The following is a 19,667-nucleotide window of genomic DNA, read 5'->3' as shown; positions in this document are numbered from 1 at the left end:
CTATGATTTTCTGCTTTCTGGCACCCCCGGCAGTGCCAGATTTACATATAAGCTAAACAAGCTATTGCTTAGGGCCCCACTCTCTTGGGGGCCCCCCCCCAAAATTAAAGGAAAACAACAACCTGGATGTACATTTCCAAAATATAAGATGAAAAGCAAATAAAATAAAACCTACAGACAGCCACAGTGTTTTGTGTTGTGTAGGGTGCTATCCTGCTCCCTAAAATATCCCTGGTTTGCCCATTTCTATATATAGGGTGCCTGCATTTTGCATGGGCTGGTTGCAGGGCAACATGGGCAAATGGCTTGAGATACCTATTAGGTCCATAAATTACCATATATCGTATATTCAACCCAAAAAACAGTGACCATTTGTTGCTGACAAAGGACAGCTGGACATAGAAAGGGCCCCTTTACCTTCAGTAGCTTAGGGCCTCATCAAACCTAAATCCGGTCCTGATGCTGGGGTTCCCAAGACTTCAGGGAGAAATGAACCCCAAGAAAGCTGAAAAGATCTGGGGGGTAAAAATCAGGGGGGGATTTTGCTAAGAAGTGCTTAGCGTCTCCCTTGGACCATAGGCTCAACTGGATCCTCCACTGGATCCTTTTTAACCACAACCTGTGTGCATGGAAATCGCGCGCGCGCACACACACACACACACACACACACACACACCGATATTCTTCTGGGTTGCTGGATTCCTCCGGATGTTCTCCCTCTTAATCCCAGGGGTCTGCAAAAAGTCAGCTATTCCATGGTGGGAGGCGCTCTGTAGGTGCTCAGAGATACTCTTGGGTTTGTTATTTTATCTGCTCCAGAGCCAACACAAGCTAGCAGTGGTGTGGCGGTTAAAAATGTTGGGCTGGGACCTGGGAGACCAGGGTTTGAATCTTCCCACTTAGCCATCATGAAGTTCTCTGGGTGGGACGTTGGGGCCCAGCCACTGCCTCTCAAACTAGCCTTTTGTCCTTTTCCTTTTTGATATTAATATTTTATTGAAAAGGGTTCAGTTTTAAAGATATAAAGTGATACAAAGAAAAGAGAAGAAAGATAAAATGGCACAAAAATTGTGTAGGGGAAAAAATGACTACATATGAAAAATACCCTAACCTATACATTCTTTTATAAATTTGATATTATCCTAATGCATATGTAAATATTCATAGCCTACTGCATTTTGTATCAACTGATTCCAAATATTGTCATATTTATCCGAGCAAAGTCTACCCCTGTAAGCAGTCAAATAATAACAACAACAATAATAATAATAATAATAATAATAATAATTTTATAATTTGTTTATACCCCACCCATCTGGCTTTGTTTCCCCACCCACTCCCGCAAAATATAAAATAATAATAATAAAAGGTCAGACATTAAAGACATGAGCTGCAAGTATCAGCATATTGTCAATCCATTTATTAAGGGGGATCATATCTAGGCCTATCTGCCCAGCCCACCTCGCAGGGTTGATGTGGGGATTAAATGGAGAGCTCCTTGGGGAGGAAAAAGGTGGTATATAAATACAATACATAGGACAGCAGACAGACAGACAAACAAACAAACAAACCGGATTTGGGGACCTGAGCTCTGGCATGTATGGACCTCTGGAGCTCCTTGCCCCTCTGGGGGCCACATCTGGAGGGGAGGGTCTCCCCCTTGAATGCCCCCCCTTTTACCCACCTGGGCCGAGGAGGAGAAGGAGCAGGGGCAGCACCCCCGGGACCGACATGCCCTGCCCTGGGCGAGGCAAAGGGGGCCACATTCCCGGCCTCCAGCGGCTTTTGCCGCCCTCGGGCGTCTCCCGGCAACGGGCCCCTCCCCAGAGCTCCAACTGTCACTCGGTTCCGATTCCGAACGCTCCGCCGCCAATCAAGCCCCCACAAGCCCCGCCTCTGGTCCCAGGGACCGCCCCTTGAAGCCGCCGCCGCCGGCCGCTTGGGCTGTAAGCCTCTTGGGACTCCTGCCTGCCAACCAGCCCACGCTCCCGCCCCAACCCAACCCTCTGGCGGCCAACAGCTGCCAATCAGCGTCAAGCCCCGCCCTGTGCGTACTGTGGGGTGTAAAAACTATAGCAGTCAAGTACAACATTCCTACAGTGGACATGTTAGGGGACGTTTTGTACGCCAGTTGAATATGATCGCTGCGTAATTTTTTTAAAAAGTGGGGTGTTTGGAACTCTGCTAGGATATGGAACTTGCTAGCGCAAGTTAGGAAGGATATCATTAAATAATATATCTTCTCCTGCCTCCCTAATCACCCCCACATGTACCACCAGGTCCCACTTTCCAAACACGGGGCGTCCGTAAGGCAAGGGTTCTCACACGACTCCCCTTAGTTCCTGATAGCGTGTTCTAATCTGCTTCCACAATTTCTATTCCCAAGTCCTTTCCTTAGTTTTGTTTAACGGCAGAGCATTGCCCAGTGGCTAGATCAGTGAGTATTTTATACCAAGATGTGTTTTTAATGTTCAGAAACAATCTTTCACATGGTGTCAATGGTCTAGTTGCTAGAGGTTCAACTGTTGAATTTGAGACAAAAGATGAAAGCCAGTTCACCCCTCCCCCTCCCTTCTCCCACCCCCTCTACTGGAGATCCCGAGCCATAAGGTGGCTAGATTGGCCTCTACTAGGGCCAGGTCCTTTTCAGTATTGGCCCCAACTTGGTGGAACGCTCTTTCACAGGAGACCAGGGCCTTGCGGGATTTGTCATCTTTCCGCAGGGCCTGCAAGGCAGAGCTGTTCCGCTTGGCCTTTGGGCTGGACTTAGTCTGACCCCTGTGTTTTCCTCCCTTGGCTTGGATTTATGGACTACTTAAAATGAGGCTGCATTTTAAATTTTAATATTGTATTTTAATCTGCATTTTAATTAATTGCTTTTTATATTTTATTGTAATTTTATTGGTGTGAGTCGCCCTGAGCCCGGTTTTGACCGGGGAGGGCGGGATGTAAATAAAAATTTATTTATTTATTTATTATTATTATTATTATTATTATTATTATTATTCTCGTTGTGATTTTTTCCTGCTGTGAGAGAAGTATCGCTTTCATAAAAGTGAATCAATCTGTGCAAGCCGTTTTCTTCCTACTTCATCTCAACTGGTTTTCCGTCAGGTGTGTAGAAGGACACAAAAGACAAAAGACAAAAAACAAATAAACAGCCAGTGGCGATATAGGTTTACCTTCCAAGTCCTGGACTGCAGAATCCGGGACCGGCAGCCGTGTGACACCGGATGTTGTGTCGACGTAACTTCCAGTGACGCTTTGCCCTTCTATGGGCACCAAAAATGGCCGCCGCCGGCTTCAAAAGTCGCATCTACGCATGACCGGAAGTGCATAGATGCGACTTCCGGTGTCGGTGGCGGCCATTTGGGTGCCCATACTGGTAGATGGGCGGGCCGACACCGGGAGTTGCGTCGACGCACTTCCGGTCATGCGTAGAAGCTACTTTTGAAGCCGGCGGTGGCCATTTTTGGTGCCCATAGAAGGGCAAATCAGAAAGGAAAAAAAACGGCCGCCGGCAGGAGAAAATAACGGAGAAAAACGGGAGACAAAGTGATACGGGGGACCACCGGGAAAAGGTAAGTAAAAACGGGGGTTTCCCGGGGAAAACGGGAGACTTGGCAGCTATGGATATAGGTGGCGTTGATTTTGATCTCCAGGATCGCAAGATCTTACGCTCTGCTTTTGCAAATGGGTTTGCTATCGTTTCTAAGATACAATACAGTTCATTGCAATCTAGATCTCTTGCCCTGATGAATGACACTCCCAATCATTGATTGATTTATTGATTTATTTGCCTTTTCTTGGGGGGGGGGCTTTGCTGAAATACATATAGGTACAGTTTGGAACGATTTTTTTTTTTTGTTGGTAATATCATTTTGACTGACGCTGCCTCACTCACCCAAGGGATAGAAATCTTTTGACCATCTTTCAAGATCCCCTTTAACACTTTTCAGCGTGGGTAAAAAAGTTAACTTGAAATAACTCTGTCCGTGATTTTGTGATGTTGATTCCCAAATATTTACTATATTGTGGGCAGAGTTTAAAACTCATGTTAGTTTGTTCCTTGGCTTGAGCTTCTGAGGGGACATTAAAACGTAATGCAAGGTGTGACCGTAAAGTTCGGTGAATGGTCATAGAAATTGGACAGCGAGATACAATCGGCATCGGAAACCCACAAAAGGCTCACAATTGTGTACGGAGATGAAGCTGTAATTCAAAAGACAGTGTATGAGTGCTTTAAGCATTTCCGTGAAATCAAAGATGACCCTCGGTCTGGCAGGCCGTCGACAAGCAGAACGGCGGCAAATGTCGTCAGTGTCTGAGAGTTATTGATCAGCGTTTGTCCATCCGAATGATGGCGGAAGAATTGCATATTCTGCATGAAATAGTTACTGAGGTTACTGAGTTGTCCCACCCTCCAGATTCTCCTGATCTGGCCCCACCGGATCTCTTCCTTTTCCCAAAACTACAATGACCATCATCCTCGGCCATCACCTCTGCGCGTCCAAGCTGTTGTGACGAGGGAACTGAAAGCAATACGAAAAGAGGACTTCTCCAGAAATTTCCAATTGTTCTACGAACGTTGTCAATGGTGCATCGTATCAGATGGGGCCTACTTTGAAGGCCTGTAAAGCATGTATGTTCAAATATTTCTCACTGTCCGATTTCTGTGACCATTCACAGAACTTTCCGGTTCCAAATTTGTTTTACTGGTGGACAGGCCAGCTATTTTTTTCCAAATGCTTCAATTTCGCTGACGGCCTCCGACATGTGGGTCTGAGACCACCGGGGCAATATCATTAGCACTTCATAGTAAAATCCATGTTAAAAGGCTGTTTTAGGGTTGTTTTTAAAAGTCTGGAACGGAATAATCCATTTTGCATTACTTTCTATGGGAAAGTGCACCTTGGTTTTGGAACGGACTTCCAGAACGGATTAAATTTGAGAAAGCAGGTTCTCCCCTTAAGGAGAGCATGGGTCGCGGAAGGGTTAACAAGACATTCCCTGGTTTGTTGAGCGGGTCAGTTTGGATGGCCACTGGGGGTATTGTTGCTGGGGAGAATGTTATGTTGCAATTACAGTGGAACCTCGGTTTATGAACACCTCGGTTTACGAATTTTTGGTTTACGAACGCCGCGGACCCATCTGGAACGGATTAATCCACTTTCCATTACTTTCAATGGGAAAGTTCGCTTCAGTTTATGAACGCTTCAGTTTATGAACAGACTTCCGGAACCAATTACACCCATGCTTCGGGTTAAGTATGCGGACCCGTATGGAACGGATTAATCCACTTTCCATTACTTTCAATGGGAAGGTTCGCTTCAGTTTATGAACGCTTCAGTTTATAAACAGACTTCTGGAACCAATTACACCCATGCTTTGGGTTAAGTACGCTTCAGGTTGAGTACTTCGTGGACCTGTCTGGAACGGATTAATCCACTTTCCATTACTTTCAATGGGAAAGTTCGCTTCAGTTTATGAATGCTTCAGTTTAAGTACTCCGCGGACCATCTGGAACAGATTAATCCACTTTCCATTACTTTCAATGGGAAGGTTCGCTTCAGTTTATGAACGCTTCAGTTTATGAACAGACTTCTGGAACCAATTGTGTTCATAAACCGAGGTACCACTGTATTTGATTGACAGCCACAGCCTATATATACTGGGGCAAGCAGCTTTCGCTTTCGCTTTTGGTGCTTGCAACGGATCTCCCTCCCTCCCTCCCTATATTTAGGGTTTTTTGTTTGCGCATGACGTTGCTGTGCCTGTCATGGGGTCGTCCATATTGATGCGGGGGCCTAGTAGGAATCTTGCCACTTGGCTGATTGGCTGGTGTGGTTTTTGCCTGCTACATAGCAAAATGTCACAACTTGTAAGGTTGGCGGTTAGGCATTGGTTCAAATTGGATGGTGGAGGGGTACGGATTTGGCTGGGCCTGCCCCTCAAAATTGCTGCTGCCTCGAGGGATATTCCGTTAAAGGAATCCTGGGGCTCCACATGTTTGTCCGTACCCCCGGTAGGGGCTAGGACCACGCATGAGCCTCGGGGAGCATCTGGGGGAGAGGTCAAGGGTTTGGTGGCCCTGCCCTGGCCTCTCTCAGAGGCTGCTTACCTATCCTGGCTTCCCCAGTACGCTAGGGGAGCCAGATCTGTCCCAGGCGGGGGACAGATGGGCATGGGAAACCAATGCCTAAGCAACAACTCACATCGGTTGTATTTAAATAAAGTTGTGGCCAAAATTAATGCCACAAACCTTAAAACTTAAATTCTGTATGAAGTGTGAGTTATTGGTGGGAAGTCTTGGCACCTCGACACGCAACCAAGGGACCACTGTGGAATGAAAGCTGATTCTTCCAAGCCCCAAGAGAAGTGGGCCTTCATGTCAGTTCATCGTAATCCTGGCCACCCACCCACACCTCCACCCGTTGTAATCAGGGGACCTCCCTCCTGCATGGGATAATAAAATGAAAAACTACACTCATCACTTTCCCCTTGCACTGTAAAACACACACACACCCTGTGTGGTGTAGTGATTAGAGTGCCAGATTATGACCTGGGAGGTAAAGGTAAAGGGACCCCTAACCATTAGGTCCAGTCGTGACTGACTCTGGGGTTGCGCGCTCATCTCGCATTATTGGCCAAGGGAGCCGGCGTATAGCTTCCGGGTCATGTGGCCAGCATGACAAAGCCGCTTCTGGCAAACCAGAGCAGCACATGGAAACATCGTTTACCTTCCCACTGTAGCGGTTCCTATTTATCTACTTGCATTTTGATGTGCTTTCGAACTGCTAGGTTGGCAGGAGCTGGGACCAAGCAACGGGAGCTCACCCCGTCACAGGGATTCGAACCGCCGACCTTCTGATCAGCAAGCCCTAGGCTCAGTGGTTTAACCACAGACCAGGGTTCAAATCCCCCATTTGGGTTGGAAGCTTGCTGTTTGGTCTTCGACCGGTCGCTGCCTCTCAGTTTGACCTACCTGGCAGAGTTGATGTAGGGATTAAATCAGGAGGGTGGGAGGTCTGTGTGCATTAACTTGAGCTCCTTGGAGAAAAAGGGCGAGGCACGAATGCAACGAATGAATAAAGAAATAAGAACCAGAGACTCTAGAGATCTGCATATGAAATTTATTAGGAAAAGAGAATCCTCATTTTTGCCCCATCACACCTATTAAGGGGAGGAAAAGGAGGCAGCCCAGCCCCTCCCCCCCAAAAAAAATCCCAGAATGAATCAACTATCATTAAGAAAAGACAGGAAAGCAAATTGGAAATATTTTTTAACGCTCCCCCCCACCCCACGCAAAGAGAATATCCTTGCTGACCTGACTCTCTCAAACAGTATCTACATGTTGGGATATATACTGTATATATATATCTGCAGATACACACACACACACACACACACACACACACATGTGACAACACACCCACCCACGTTAAAACCAGTAAGGATATGGCCGCAATGGGCAAACACCAGTGTCACACAGGACACCTCGATGTTCCTCTTTGTGTTGTTGTTCTTAAATACAGGACAACTATGAAGCAGGATTCGCACAGACACTCCTGTCACTCGCGGGGAGGGCAGGGAGGGGCAGAGGATTGTTATTTTTATTATTTTTATTTTGTAATAAATGTGCAACACTTGAACGGTTCTTGGGAGCCCTTGCGTTGTCGGTTGAGTGAGTGAGAGAGGACTGATACCGAAAAAGACCCGTTTTTTCCCAAAGATAGAAACTGGCAGTGATGATGGGAACCAGCCGGTGCAGAGAGCCGGGAAATCTCAGCAAAGATTCGCGTGAGCCACATTGCAAATGTACTACAACGTCCATCATCCCCTGCCAGCGCAGAGGTGATTGCTGAGGATGATGGTCTTTGTAGTCCCAAACTCCTGGCGGGCAAAGGCTGGTGTAGCACATTAATGCTTGAGCATGTAAAGATGACGTTGTCAATGGACGGAGCTCAAATATCCGATTGAGAATGTGAACTTTGACATTCCTGCATTGCAGGAGGTTGGACTACGTGGCCCCTTGGGGTCCCATCCAGCTCTACAATCCTGTGGTTCAGAATGCCCGGAGTTTCAAAGATGATGGATATGGAAAAGGGGGCTTTCTCTTCTTCCAGTGAAGGAGAAGGAGACCCCACTTTTTCATTACTCTCTAACTTTGATACCCTTTTCGAAAACAGCTCATTTGAAAGTAGCTCGTTCCTGCTTTGCGGGGGGTAGGACTAGATGAGCATTAGGGGGCCCTTCCAACTAGACAAATTCTATGACGCAGATTAAAAAAAACTCCGCCGGTGCTCATTTATGCTCCCGGCTGATGCTCCTTCTCTGTGCCATGTTCCCTTTCTTTGCCCTCGAGGTGGTTGGTTCCCAGCCTCATATTCCCACACTGCGATCGAACCTCCATGGCCCAGGTAAGCCATGTGACTTTCTTTGCAAACGCCTGTTGCCAGCAGGCGGGGGGGGGGGGGCACAGGGAGAAGGCAGGTGGTTTGGAGAAGTGCCAACATTTGGAACTAATGCAAAGAAAGCAGGGGAGGCGAGGTGGTTTCAGGCAAGGCCTGTTTCAGCGGAGACCTGGTTTTAAAAAATTTGGTCTTTTGAAGGGAACCCCCCCATGTGCTTTTGGCACTTGCGCAGCCACCGGCTGCTGGCAAATGCAGGAGGGAAGGGAATTGCTCTTGAGTTCGAATCCTGCCCGCAGGCACCTGGCTGGCCACTGTGAGAAAAGGAGGCTGGACTAAGATGGTCCAGCAGGTTCCTCTGAGGTTCTTAAACAAGTTTTCAGGAGCGGCACCCTACAGCTAGCATTTCCAGCTATTCACCACATTGTTCTTGTGTTTTGGTCCAGAGTGGAGACTGAAGCAAGGAGACATCCCTCTGCCCATCCCTTTTAAGAGGCGAAGAGGGTGGGAATCGCGCTGCCTTAGCACTGCTGCAACATGCCTTTCTGGCTTTGCTCCTCGCCCTGAGATTCTCTGCCAAGCGGCTTTCGAAATGGCCATTTAGTGAGCACAAAAGGCCTTCAGCAGCATCAGGCATGCAAATCACACCCCTTCTTCTTTCATCCTGGCCTCCTTCAACCCAGAAGTCCCAGCCATACTTGGGTGCTGGGTAGTTAAAACTACGGAACTCCCTGCCACAGGAGGCAGTGATGGCCACTAACCTAGATGGCTTTAAAAGAGGATCACACAAATCCATGGAGGAGGAGAGGGCCTGTCGGTTCTGTTGATGCTATTCTAGGCTGTATTGACAGATGTCTAGTTTCCAGGTCAAGGAAAGGAATAGTCCCACTCTATTCTGCCTTGACAGACCACACCTGGAGTCCTGTGTCCAATTCTGGGCACCACAATTTAAGAAGGGTGTTGACAAGCTGGAAGGTGGGCAGAGGAGGGCGACCAAGATGACCAAGGGTCTGGAAACCAAGCCTCATGAGGGACGGTTGAAGGAGCTGGGTATGTTTAGCCTGGAAAAGAGGAGACTGAGGGGAGATAGGACAGCCATCTTCAAATATCTCAAGGGCTGTCGCATGGAAGATGGAGAAAGTTTGTTTTCTCTTGCTCTGGAGGGTAGGACTCGAACCCATGGCTTCAAATTGTAAGAAAGGAGAGTCCGACTCAACATCAGAAAGAACTTTCTGATGACAAGAGCTGTTTGACAGTGGAACTGTCTCCCACAAGAGCTGGTGGCCATCTCCTTCTTTGGAGGTTTTTAAGCAGAGGTTGGAGGGCCACCTGTCATGTACGATCCAGTTGAAATTCCTGCTTTGGAGGGGGTTGGACTAGATGACCCTGGGGTTCCCTCCTGACTTCACAGTTCTATGATCCTATGAAATCGCACCCCTTCTTTGAGCCTGACATTCCTCAGCCCAGAAGTCCCAGCCGTATTTGGGTGTTGGATAGTTAATCTATGGAACTCCCTGCCACAGGCTTTAAAAGAGGATTGGACAAATTTGTGGATTGGACAGCTATCAATGACTATTAGCCTCGATGGATGTGCTCTGCCTCCAAGGTTAGAAGCAGTGATGTTTCTGAACACCAGTTGCTTTTTGCGTTTGGCTTAGTGTGTCATCTGAAGCTGGGACAATAATTTAGCTCTCTCCACCTTAACCACAACCTATAACCATAGGTCAAACCTTGGCTACAGATCGTGGTTATGGATGAGTAGGGGTGAGGGAGAAATTCAGTTCACATTTCAAGGTGAATCTACTTAACTTACAGTTTCTGAAGCAATACATAAACTGAAGCACAGATGCCTTTCGAAATCTGCACTTCTTTGAATTTTGCAGATCCCGCTCTCCAGCCAAGCGTTGCGTACAAAGATCCCCACGCTCAGGCGGCGTGTGCTTCAAAGTGTGTATATTGGTGAAAACAATTTACAAAAGTGCACGTTAGGCAAAACCGCGTACAAAAATATTCACACGGGGGTGGGGGAATCTGCGCTGAAATGGCGATGGCTTTTCATGAGGACGATATTGCAGACTGATGTGAAAATGCGGGGAATTTAAGATTGGGGGAAATGAGATATTAAGAGAAGCTGAAATTGTCAGACTCTCCCATCCTTAACCAAGATCCTGGGTTTGGATGGCGTGGTTTGCTGTGGCATGGAATGCAAAGGTAACGTAGACGGATGGTGACTCTGCGTAAGGCAGCCTGCATTTCATCAAACTATACATGGTTTTGTCTTTATGCACCTGCTTAAGGAGCAAGTTTCCTGCACTGACCTCCCGGTCTGAGCTTTGTATTCTCCAGCAAACTCTTGCTTTCCCCATAACCTGCTGATATCCTGCCCCACAAACACCTGCAGCCCAGTCCATAAAGGCTTCCAATTGTCAACGGGACCCCCGCGACTGCTCCCACGGCGTCCGTGCAATTCAGGGCCTGCCAGGCACCGGAAGCTTGTTCCGGACCCAATCGAGGAACAGCAATACCTTTCCGGGGATCAAGAGGAGGCCTGAGGAATTAACCTCAGAACTCCGAATTATTTTGAGAGCTGTCTAGGGTGGAAGAGAAGGCAGCCCATCGCCGACTCGACTGCCTGGGCCCTGTACTCCAAATGGCTTAGCAACCTGAAGGTCTATGCCAAGAACGAGAACATGGTGTTTCAAAAGAAGAGGGAGAAGAAGCTAGAAGCCTGAACTACGTGAACCATGATTTGCTAAAGGGGTGGGTGGATCTCCTTCGACTCCAGACCTGGCTGGTTTGGTTCAGAATATCGAAAGAGAAAGGTGTCCTTTCAAGCCTAGGATTGGGCCAGAACGGGGTTTCCCAAACGTGGATCTCCAGCTGTTTTTGGACTACAGTTCCCATCATCCCTGACCACTGGTCCTGCTTAGCTAGGGATGATATAATAATAACAATAATTTATTATTTATACCCCACCCATCTGGCTGAGTCTCCCCAGCCACTCCCCAGCGGCTCCCAATTGAATATTAAAACAATACAGCATTATAAAAACAATACAGCATGATGGGAGTTGTAGTCCAAAAAAAGATGCGAGACCCAAATTTGGAAAACTCTGGACTAGATGGTCCTCAAGGTCTCATCCAACTCTGCAATTCTATGAGTCTCCTTTGGCAGCCGGTGGCAAGTCTCTGTGCCAGGTTCAATCCCTGGCATCTGCCAGCCAGTGTGGGCATCACTGAGTGTGTTGGACCAGTGGCACAAGACAGTAGTTCCATAAGAAACAGCCCTCAGGCCTGACTATGGAGAAGGAATGGCATTTCTGGGTATAGGAAGAGGGGGTGAGGTGGGCCACATTCTGCCCGGGGCAGTTTTACCTGTTGCTGATCACATTTAGCATTTAAAGCCCTAAACGACTCTGCTACCCAGAGTTGGGGAACACACACATCTCACCAGGCTAACAAAAGATGACTTTGCCTGACCCAGATGCTGACGGCGAGCGGGTGAGTCAAGTGGGTTGGGTGCTGTGGGGTGGGGGGGCGCCGTGCATTCATCTCACTCAACTGCGCGAGGAAGCTTAGAAACGACAGCAAGCTGGCAGCTTCCTAGTCCTCATGGAGGACTGCAAGCCGGTCTGCAAGGTGTTGCGGGGTGGGGTGAGGTGTAGGTGTCAGACAGAAGGAGCATGGAGAGTGGGGAGAGGGAGGGGGTGGCAATGGAAGGAGATGCCCGCAGCGGGGAGAGCACATTGTATATATAAATAAGAAGAACCCCCTCCCCTTTTTTTTTGTTTCCAAAAATCAGCCCCGTTGGTTTCCCGGAAGGGGAAAAGGGTTGCAAAGTTGCACTTGTGTGTGTCCGGATTCCTCCCAAAGCGGGGAGGTGCCTCGGGGCGTCATTCTGCCTCCATGTGGCCGTCTTCCGAGTCCAGGCAGCCGTTCATCTTGAGGCCGTTGTTCTCGCCCATCGTTTGCAGGTCGTACTCCTCGTCCAGAAAGTCCAGGGAGTTGTTGCTGGGGAGGCCGCGGATGGTGAACTTGTGTGACACCTTCATCCAGTGCTCCCGGTTGCTGGCCACCCTCTCGTACAGCTCGGCCGACTTGGGGAAGAGGTCGTTGAGCACCCTGGGGCGGGGGGAGAAAGAGAGACACAGAAGGTCGAACATCATCCATGTCAATGAACGAACACTCTGGAGTCGTAGCTACGAGCTGATGTGCGGAAGGACCTAAAGGGAGCCTGCAGGATCAGGCCAGTGGCCCATTGAGTCCAGCATCCTCTTCTCATAGATGCCTGTGGGAAACCAGCAAGCAGGATCTGAGCTCGAGAGCCCTCTCCCCTCCTGCACTTTCCTGCAAATGGTATTCAGAACAGCTGCTACCTGCAACTATGCAGGGGCGGAGGAAGGGGTGTGTGGTGGGGCGGTTCGACCCAGGTGTCACCACTGGGGGGGGTGACAAAATGCCGGGCGGCACTCACCGCAGGTCTACTGGGACGAGGCCATTTAGGGCTTTCAAGGGTAGCAGCAACCTTTTGAATTGTGCTTGGAAACATACTGGGAGCCAATGTAGGTCTTTCAAGACTGGTGTTATGTGGTCTCGGCGGCTGCTCCCAGTCACCAGCCTAGCTGCCACATTCTGGATTAGTTGCAATTTCTGGGTCACCTTCAAAGGTAGCCCCAAGTGGAACACATTGCAGTACAGTCATGCCTCGGTTTAAGTACGCCTTGGTTTGAGTATTTTCAGTTTAAGTACTCTGCGGATTAATCCACTTTCCATTACTTTCAATGGGAAAGTTCGCTTCAGGTTAAGTACGCTTCAGGTTAAGTACAGACTTCCGGAACCAATTGTGTACTTAAACCGAGGTACCACTGTAGTCCAAGCGGGAGATAACCAGAGCATGCACCACTCTGGCGAGACAGAGCTTTACTCTAGATTGCAGGCCCCCTCCCTCCACCATCCTCGCTCGCCCCACAAGCACTCACTTGTAGATGGGCATGGCAATGTGCTCCATGAAGCTGATCTGCAGCTCGGGGATGTAAGCTTTCTCCCGGTCCATCATCTCCATTGGCCGGTTGCCCATGGCTTTCTCCTGCAGAGAAATCGGGTTGTTCAAGTCGACAAGCCACAGCTGACTTCCCTGTGAGCCCAGAGAGCTGAGGATTGAGACCCCCTGACATTCCACACTCTCGGGGAGGAGCGGAGAGCCTACTGCCCTCCGATGGTTGAATCCTAGCACCCACCAGCCCCGGCCAGAATGGAAGTTGTAGTCCAGCTACAACTGGATGGCAAAAGGCTCCCCTTTATTGCACCACGGAAGAATCAACGGACTCCCTTGGAAGATCATGAAGTCTCCTTTTCAAGCAGAGCTTGGATGTCCATCTGTCCGGGATGCATTAGCCATGATTCCTGCGTTGCAGGGGGTTGGGCTAGATGACCCCTGAGGTCCCACCCAACTCTAGAATTCTCTGACTCTCCGATCTTTCCAAATCCAGCCCAGAGCCAGAGATAATTCCCAGTCGTTTTTAAATGTGGAGGCATCATTGCAATGTTTCCACATGATGCTCCAATGCAGGAACACTCTTGCGAGCATGGATAAGTTGAGACCCTAACTCATCAAATGCCCCTGGTCTGGGTGTGCTTTACTAAATTGCCCTCTTCTGGACACGTTCCAGCTTGTCAGTATCCTTCTTGAACTGTGGTGCCCGGAGTACTGTGTCCAGTTCTGGGCACCACAGTTCAAGAAGGATACTGACAAGCTGGAACGTGTCCAGAGGAGGGCAACCAAAATGGTCAAAGGCCTGGAAACGATGCCTTATGAGGAACGGCTTAGGGAGCTGGGTATGTTTAGCCTGGAGAAGAGAAGGTCAAGGGGTGATATGATAGCCATGTTCAAATATATGAAAAGATGTCATATGGAGGAGGGAGAAAGATTGTTTTCTGCTGCTCCAGAGAAGCGGACACAGAGCAATGGATTCAAACTTCAAGAAAGAAGATTCCACCTAAACATTAGGAAGAACTTCCTGACTGTAAGAGCTGTTCAGCAGTGGAATTTGCTGCCAAGGAGTGTGGTGGAGTCTCCTTCTTTGGAGGTCTTTAAGCAGAGACTTGACAGGCATATGTCAATAATGCTTTGGTGATGTTTCCTGCTTGGCAGGGGGTTGGACTGGATGGCCCTTGTGGTCTCTTCCAACTCTAGGATTCTATGATTCTAAATTCAGACGAATCCCAATCCAGGGGGAAGTTTGTCTAAGGCAGGCACCCCCAAACTGCGGCCCTCCAGATGTTTTGGCCTACAACTCCCATGATCCCTAGCTAACAGGACCAGTGGTCAGGGATGATGGGAATTGTAGTCCAAAACATCTGGAGGGCCGAAGTCTGGGGATGCCTGGTCTAGGGCAAAGAGAGCCCTGGCTCAGCAACACAGTCTTCCAAAAACGCTGCAGACAAGCATCATCTCAAAGTGTCTCTAATTTCACGGTCTATGGAAAACCTAAGGCTGTACCTACTTGCTCTGTAACCAAAGGTCTCTGAGAAGTTTGTAAAACCCCAAAAGCTAAACTTCCTGGAACCAATACAAGCTCAGAGGCAGAGAAAGATCTGTCGTCATCCACAGGCGCGTAGGATGAGGGGGGGCGATGGGAGTGCGCCGGCCCGGGCAGCGCGATCCTGCTGGGTGCCATCGCAGCTGTCCCTGCCCCCAGAACGCGCACCACGCCCCCAGAAAGTGTGCCACACCCCTTCAGGTGGTGCGCCACACCCCCAGAAAGCGCATCAGGTGGTGCGCCCTGCCCCCGGGACGCGCGCCAGCCCAGCCCCCGGTGCCGGAGCATGAAGCTCCGCCACTGGCCATCCAGTGTTGAATCAAGAGTTTGCTTTTGCAAGAAGAAGAAGAAGAAGAATAGTAGTTTGGATTTGATATCCCGCTTTATCACTACCCGAAGGAGTCTCAAAGCAGCTAACATTCTCCTTTCCCTTCCTCCTCCACAACAAACACTCTGTGAGGTGAGTGAGGCTGAGAGACTTCAGAGAAGTGTGACTAGCCGAAGGTCACCCAGCAGCTGCATGTGGAGGAGCGGGGAAGCGAACCCGGTTCCCCAGCTTACGAGTCTACCACTCTTAACCACTACACCACACTGGCTCTCTATAAACAGAGGGGCATATCCAAGCCTCCGGATTGCCTGGTTTGGAATTCAAACCTTTGCAACTCAGAAAGCCTCCCAGCGGGAGAGACGTGCAGGAGGACCCAAGAGTTCTCTCCTGGTTCAGATTGTCACCTAATTCTTTCCTTCTCATTGACCCATCTAGGATCTGCAGCAGCAGGAGAGGTGGGAGTAGGGAAGGTCTTTTCCTCGGCACACTTTCCCTCTCTCCTTGACGGTTTGGATGATGCTTAGCGGCATCCCAGGCACCCCTGGGAAATCTGATTTTTTTTTCCAGGGCACCCGATGTTCTTTCTACGAGGGAGACCTCCCCACCGCCGTTCCTAGCTCTGTCAGGCCTGGTAAGGGTCAGCAAGGATTTGGGCAAGGGGCTTATTGCCGGGGGGGGGGGGGAATGCATGTGCGTTGTCTCATGAGAGTTTTCTTACATACCAGATCTCCTTGGGAGAAGAACTCCTTGTAGATCAACTCCTGGAAAGCAAAAGTCATGGTTTAGGCAAGTTTTAGTTAACTTCCTCAATGTGAAGTCGGGGGAACATCTGGCCACCTTCTCCCCTGCTCAGGCGAGTCAGCCCCCATGGAGGTATGTTTCCCCCGACTGTTTGCTCAAATTCCAGCCTCTGACTCTGAGCGTTGGTATGCGCAACCCACAAGTGTTTCCTCTGCCTTGCAGTGGAGCCCCAGAGTCTTGGGAAGGGTTCCCCCCTTTCCCTCCCACCCAATAGCTTTTTTAAAAACAGAGACGCCGCGATTAAACCTGGCACACTCTGCCTGCAAAATCCAGGCACTAGTAGAGCGTCAATATGGTTCAAACAATATCCAAGGATCCCCAAAGCAATTAGGGTAACTCCCTTTCTAACCTCCTGGCAGCAACGCAACAGGTAAAGCTTTTCTAGGCATGGAGAAACAGGCACCCAGATGTTTGTGGGGAACACCCTACCCTCTTCTGTGCTTTCCAGCAAAATTAAATTAAACAGCAAAATTAAAGTACGACTGCTTCTGACTGTACAGGCAAAGCGTAGCCTCTCTCTCATGGCTTGCAGCCACCAATAGCCTGGTCCTCCTTTAATAATTTGTTTAATCTTCTTTTAAAGCTTTCCGTGGCGGTGGCTATCGCTGCTTCCTGTGGCAGGGAGTTCCACAGTTTCATGTCGTTTTGTTTTTAATTTGAATGCTGCCTTTCTACATTGCTACACACAAGGTGGGTTACAAGCTGCAAAAACAACAACAAAGCGGGCAGCAAAGAACACACACTTAATAATACTGTGGTACTTTGGTTCTCAAACGCTTTGGTCCTCAAACTCCGAAAACCTGAAAGTAAGTGTTCTGGTTTTCGAATGATTTTTGGAAGCTGAACATCTGATGCGGCTGTTGGCTATTGTTTCCGGGGAGCCTGGACCAATCAGAAGCTGCGCCTTGGTTTTTGAACATTTCAGAAGTCAAATGGACTTCCAGAACGGGTTAGGTTTGGCGCTTTTGTTTTTGCTATTTATTTTGTGCTTTTGGTTTTGAGGTTTTTTCGGTTAGTTTGCTTTTGTGACTGTGGAACCCAGTTCAGCTACTGATTGATTGTGTGACTGCGGAAATGGATAAAAGCCCCCCATCCAAACAATGACTATCATCAGTGCAGCTAAGGAAAAAAATTAATTTTAATCTTTATCATCTACAATACTGTCTTATTTATTTTATAGTACAGAACATTGATTGCTTTCATTTTATGGATCAATGGTCTCGTTAGATAGCAAAATTCATGCTAAATTGCTGTTTTAAGGGTTGTTTTTAAAAGTCTGGAACGGATTAATTCGTTTTGCATTACTTTCTAACGGAAAGCGTGCCTTGGTTTTGGAACATAAGTTGGTTTTGGTACGGACTTCCAGAATGGATTAAGTTTGAGAACCAAGGTACCACTGTACAAAAAAGCCACGATAACTTTAAAATAAACAACTTACATCAAATAAAGCAATACAGTATTCAATCATCCATTAGAATATAATAGTAAGCAGCAAAATTACATATCAGCAAATAATAATGAAACAGTTTGCACTTCACAATTACCATAAATTATAATCAATAAGAATACTGGCAAGTCACAATGCGTAAAATACCACAAAACATACAGAAAGAAATTCTGAATCTTCCAACATTCCCCGAGTTCTAGTCCAGGCACAGGCAAACTCGGCCCTCCCGGTGTTTTTGGGACTACAACTCCCATCATTCCTGACCGCTGGTCCTGTTAGCTAGGGATGATGGGAATTGTAGTCCCAAAACATCGGGAGGGCCGAGTTTTTCCTAGGCCTGTTCTGGTGTTATGAGAGAGGCAGAAAAACCTTTCTGTTCCTGAAGGGAGAGATTTGCCAATTGTGTTATTGAGCTAAGATCTGATCCTATAGTTTGCATTGCCTGCATTGTATAATTGTGAGTGTATGGTTGAGGCCCCCCCCCGATCCCTGGGATGTCTTGCTTAAATGCTCCCCCCCCCTTGCCTCTCTCTGTGTGCCAAAGGGTGATGTGGGCTGGACAAGATGCCCTGCTAAGCTATCAAGGCCGGATGACTGTCTTGTCTGACGCTATCAGTCTGACGCACAGAACAGGCAAGCCCCCCACTCAAGGCTGCTGGAAGATGCTACCGGGGTAGCATGAATCAGCATGTGTTTATGCACAGGACCGGACACAGGGATATCCTTATATGTACTTGTGACCCCCTTGTGCGCACACATTTACAGAGGAGGGGGAAAGGAGCCCAAGAAGTGTATAAGAAGCTTTGCAAATTTGTGCTGCTTTACTCTTGTCATGGAGCTGACCACCAAGAGTCTCTTATTAATAAGAAATTAAATTCTTTCTCCGAATTCAACCCTTGGAGTCTTGTTGACTATCTCTGTCCTTGTCTGGGAGCAACTTAAGGACCCTTATAAGCAGCTAATAAGGCTACATTCCCGACATGCCACGCATGATTTTACGCACCTCTGACTCGCCTGCTCCCCAGAACTGAAAAACCCTGGAAGGGGCAACCTTTCCTTGTGAGGAAACAGAGGTGGGAAGGCTACCTTGCCGTGTACGATCTGGTTGAGATTCCTGCATTGCAGGGGGCTGGACTGGATGACCCTGGGGGACACCCTCCCTTCCAACTCTACAGCTCTGGGATTCCCACACTCACAGCGATCTTGCGGGTGGTCTTCCAGCCTTTGGTCTGGTCCGAGAGGTCGCACGAGGTCATGAGGAGGCAGAGCAAGAGGCTGTGGTGTTGCTTGTTCTTGGGGTCGTAGCCAACTGGAAAGGGCGAGAGATGGAGGGAAGAAAGGTCTCCTTTTTTGGACTCCGCAGAGACAGCAGAAAGCCAGCAAGACCCTTTCCCCAAAGAAACGAGGACTGGAAGGTGTGGGGGTCTCTGTTCTGTCCCCCTCCCTCCCCGCCGCTATAAACCTTAGGAGAATCACACCTTCAAAAGCAAGAAGGGATTCGGAAGCCCCATTGTGTGTGATTGAATCCCCCACCCCCCCAAAAAAACCAGAACTGGGTAAAAATAAGGATTTGAGCCGCAGAAAGAAAGCAGCTTCTCAAGCCAAACAGGCGCCACCTGACTCTATTAAATATTGTCAGAAATGTGGGGTCTGGTCCTGTATTGCAGGGGGTTGGACTAGATGACCCTGGGTCCTTTTCCACTCCCATGATATGGGGAAAGTAATCACTTTTTAGAAGAGGGCCATAAAGATTTCTAATGCAAGAAAGACTGGAAATCTAAACTATTGTATTTTAATATTTTGTTAAAAGCCGCCCAGAATGGCTTGGGAAACCCAGCCAGATAAACAGGGTATAAATAAATTAATAACAACAACAACAACAAAATATAAGCCATTATAGGAACTTTTGACTAGATGTTATTGTTATTAGATTCTTTTGTGATTTTTCCACTTTTGTTTCACTAAATGATTTTTAATTTTGTATTTCAAATTGTTGCAACCTGCCCCGGGCCCTTGGCATGAAGGGCAGGCGATAGATAATAGTATTATTAATAGCATGAGCCTCTTAATCCCAAGGTTGTGGGTTCAAGCGCCACATTGGGTGAAATATTCCTGCATGGCACGGGGCTGGGCTGGATGACC

General features: G+C 48.3%; 1 protein-coding gene across 2 annotated transcripts in view; it reads right to left on the bottom strand.

Moving 5' to 3' along the window:
- Positions 1 to 7,119: 7,119 nt before the first annotated feature.
- The window catches only part of PDE2A (phosphodiesterase 2A), a 360,136-nt gene continuing 347,588 nt past the window's right edge, over positions 7,120 to 19,667 (bottom strand). For both annotated transcript variants that reach the window (XM_060273988.1, XM_060273990.1), the window contains 4 exons: positions 18,722 to 18,834; positions 16,000 to 16,038; positions 13,390 to 13,496; positions 7,120 to 12,532 (listed from right to left, as the gene is read on the bottom strand). In XM_060273988.1, the coding sequence (XP_060129971.1) occupies positions 12,304 to 12,532; positions 13,390 to 13,496; positions 16,000 to 16,038; positions 18,722 to 18,834 (488 nt within the window). In that variant the 3' untranslated portion in view covers positions 7,120 to 12,303. The remainder of the gene's footprint in view (positions 12,533 to 13,389; positions 13,497 to 15,999; positions 16,039 to 18,721; positions 18,835 to 19,667) is intronic.

The sequence above is a fragment of the Zootoca vivipara genome, chromosome 4 (assembly GCF_963506605.1).
Source record: "Zootoca vivipara chromosome 4, rZooViv1.1, whole genome shotgun sequence".
In the NCBI taxonomy this organism is placed as follows: domain Eukaryota; kingdom Metazoa; phylum Chordata; class Lepidosauria; order Squamata; family Lacertidae; genus Zootoca; species Zootoca vivipara.
This window is presented reverse-complemented; position numbering and strand designations above follow the sequence as displayed.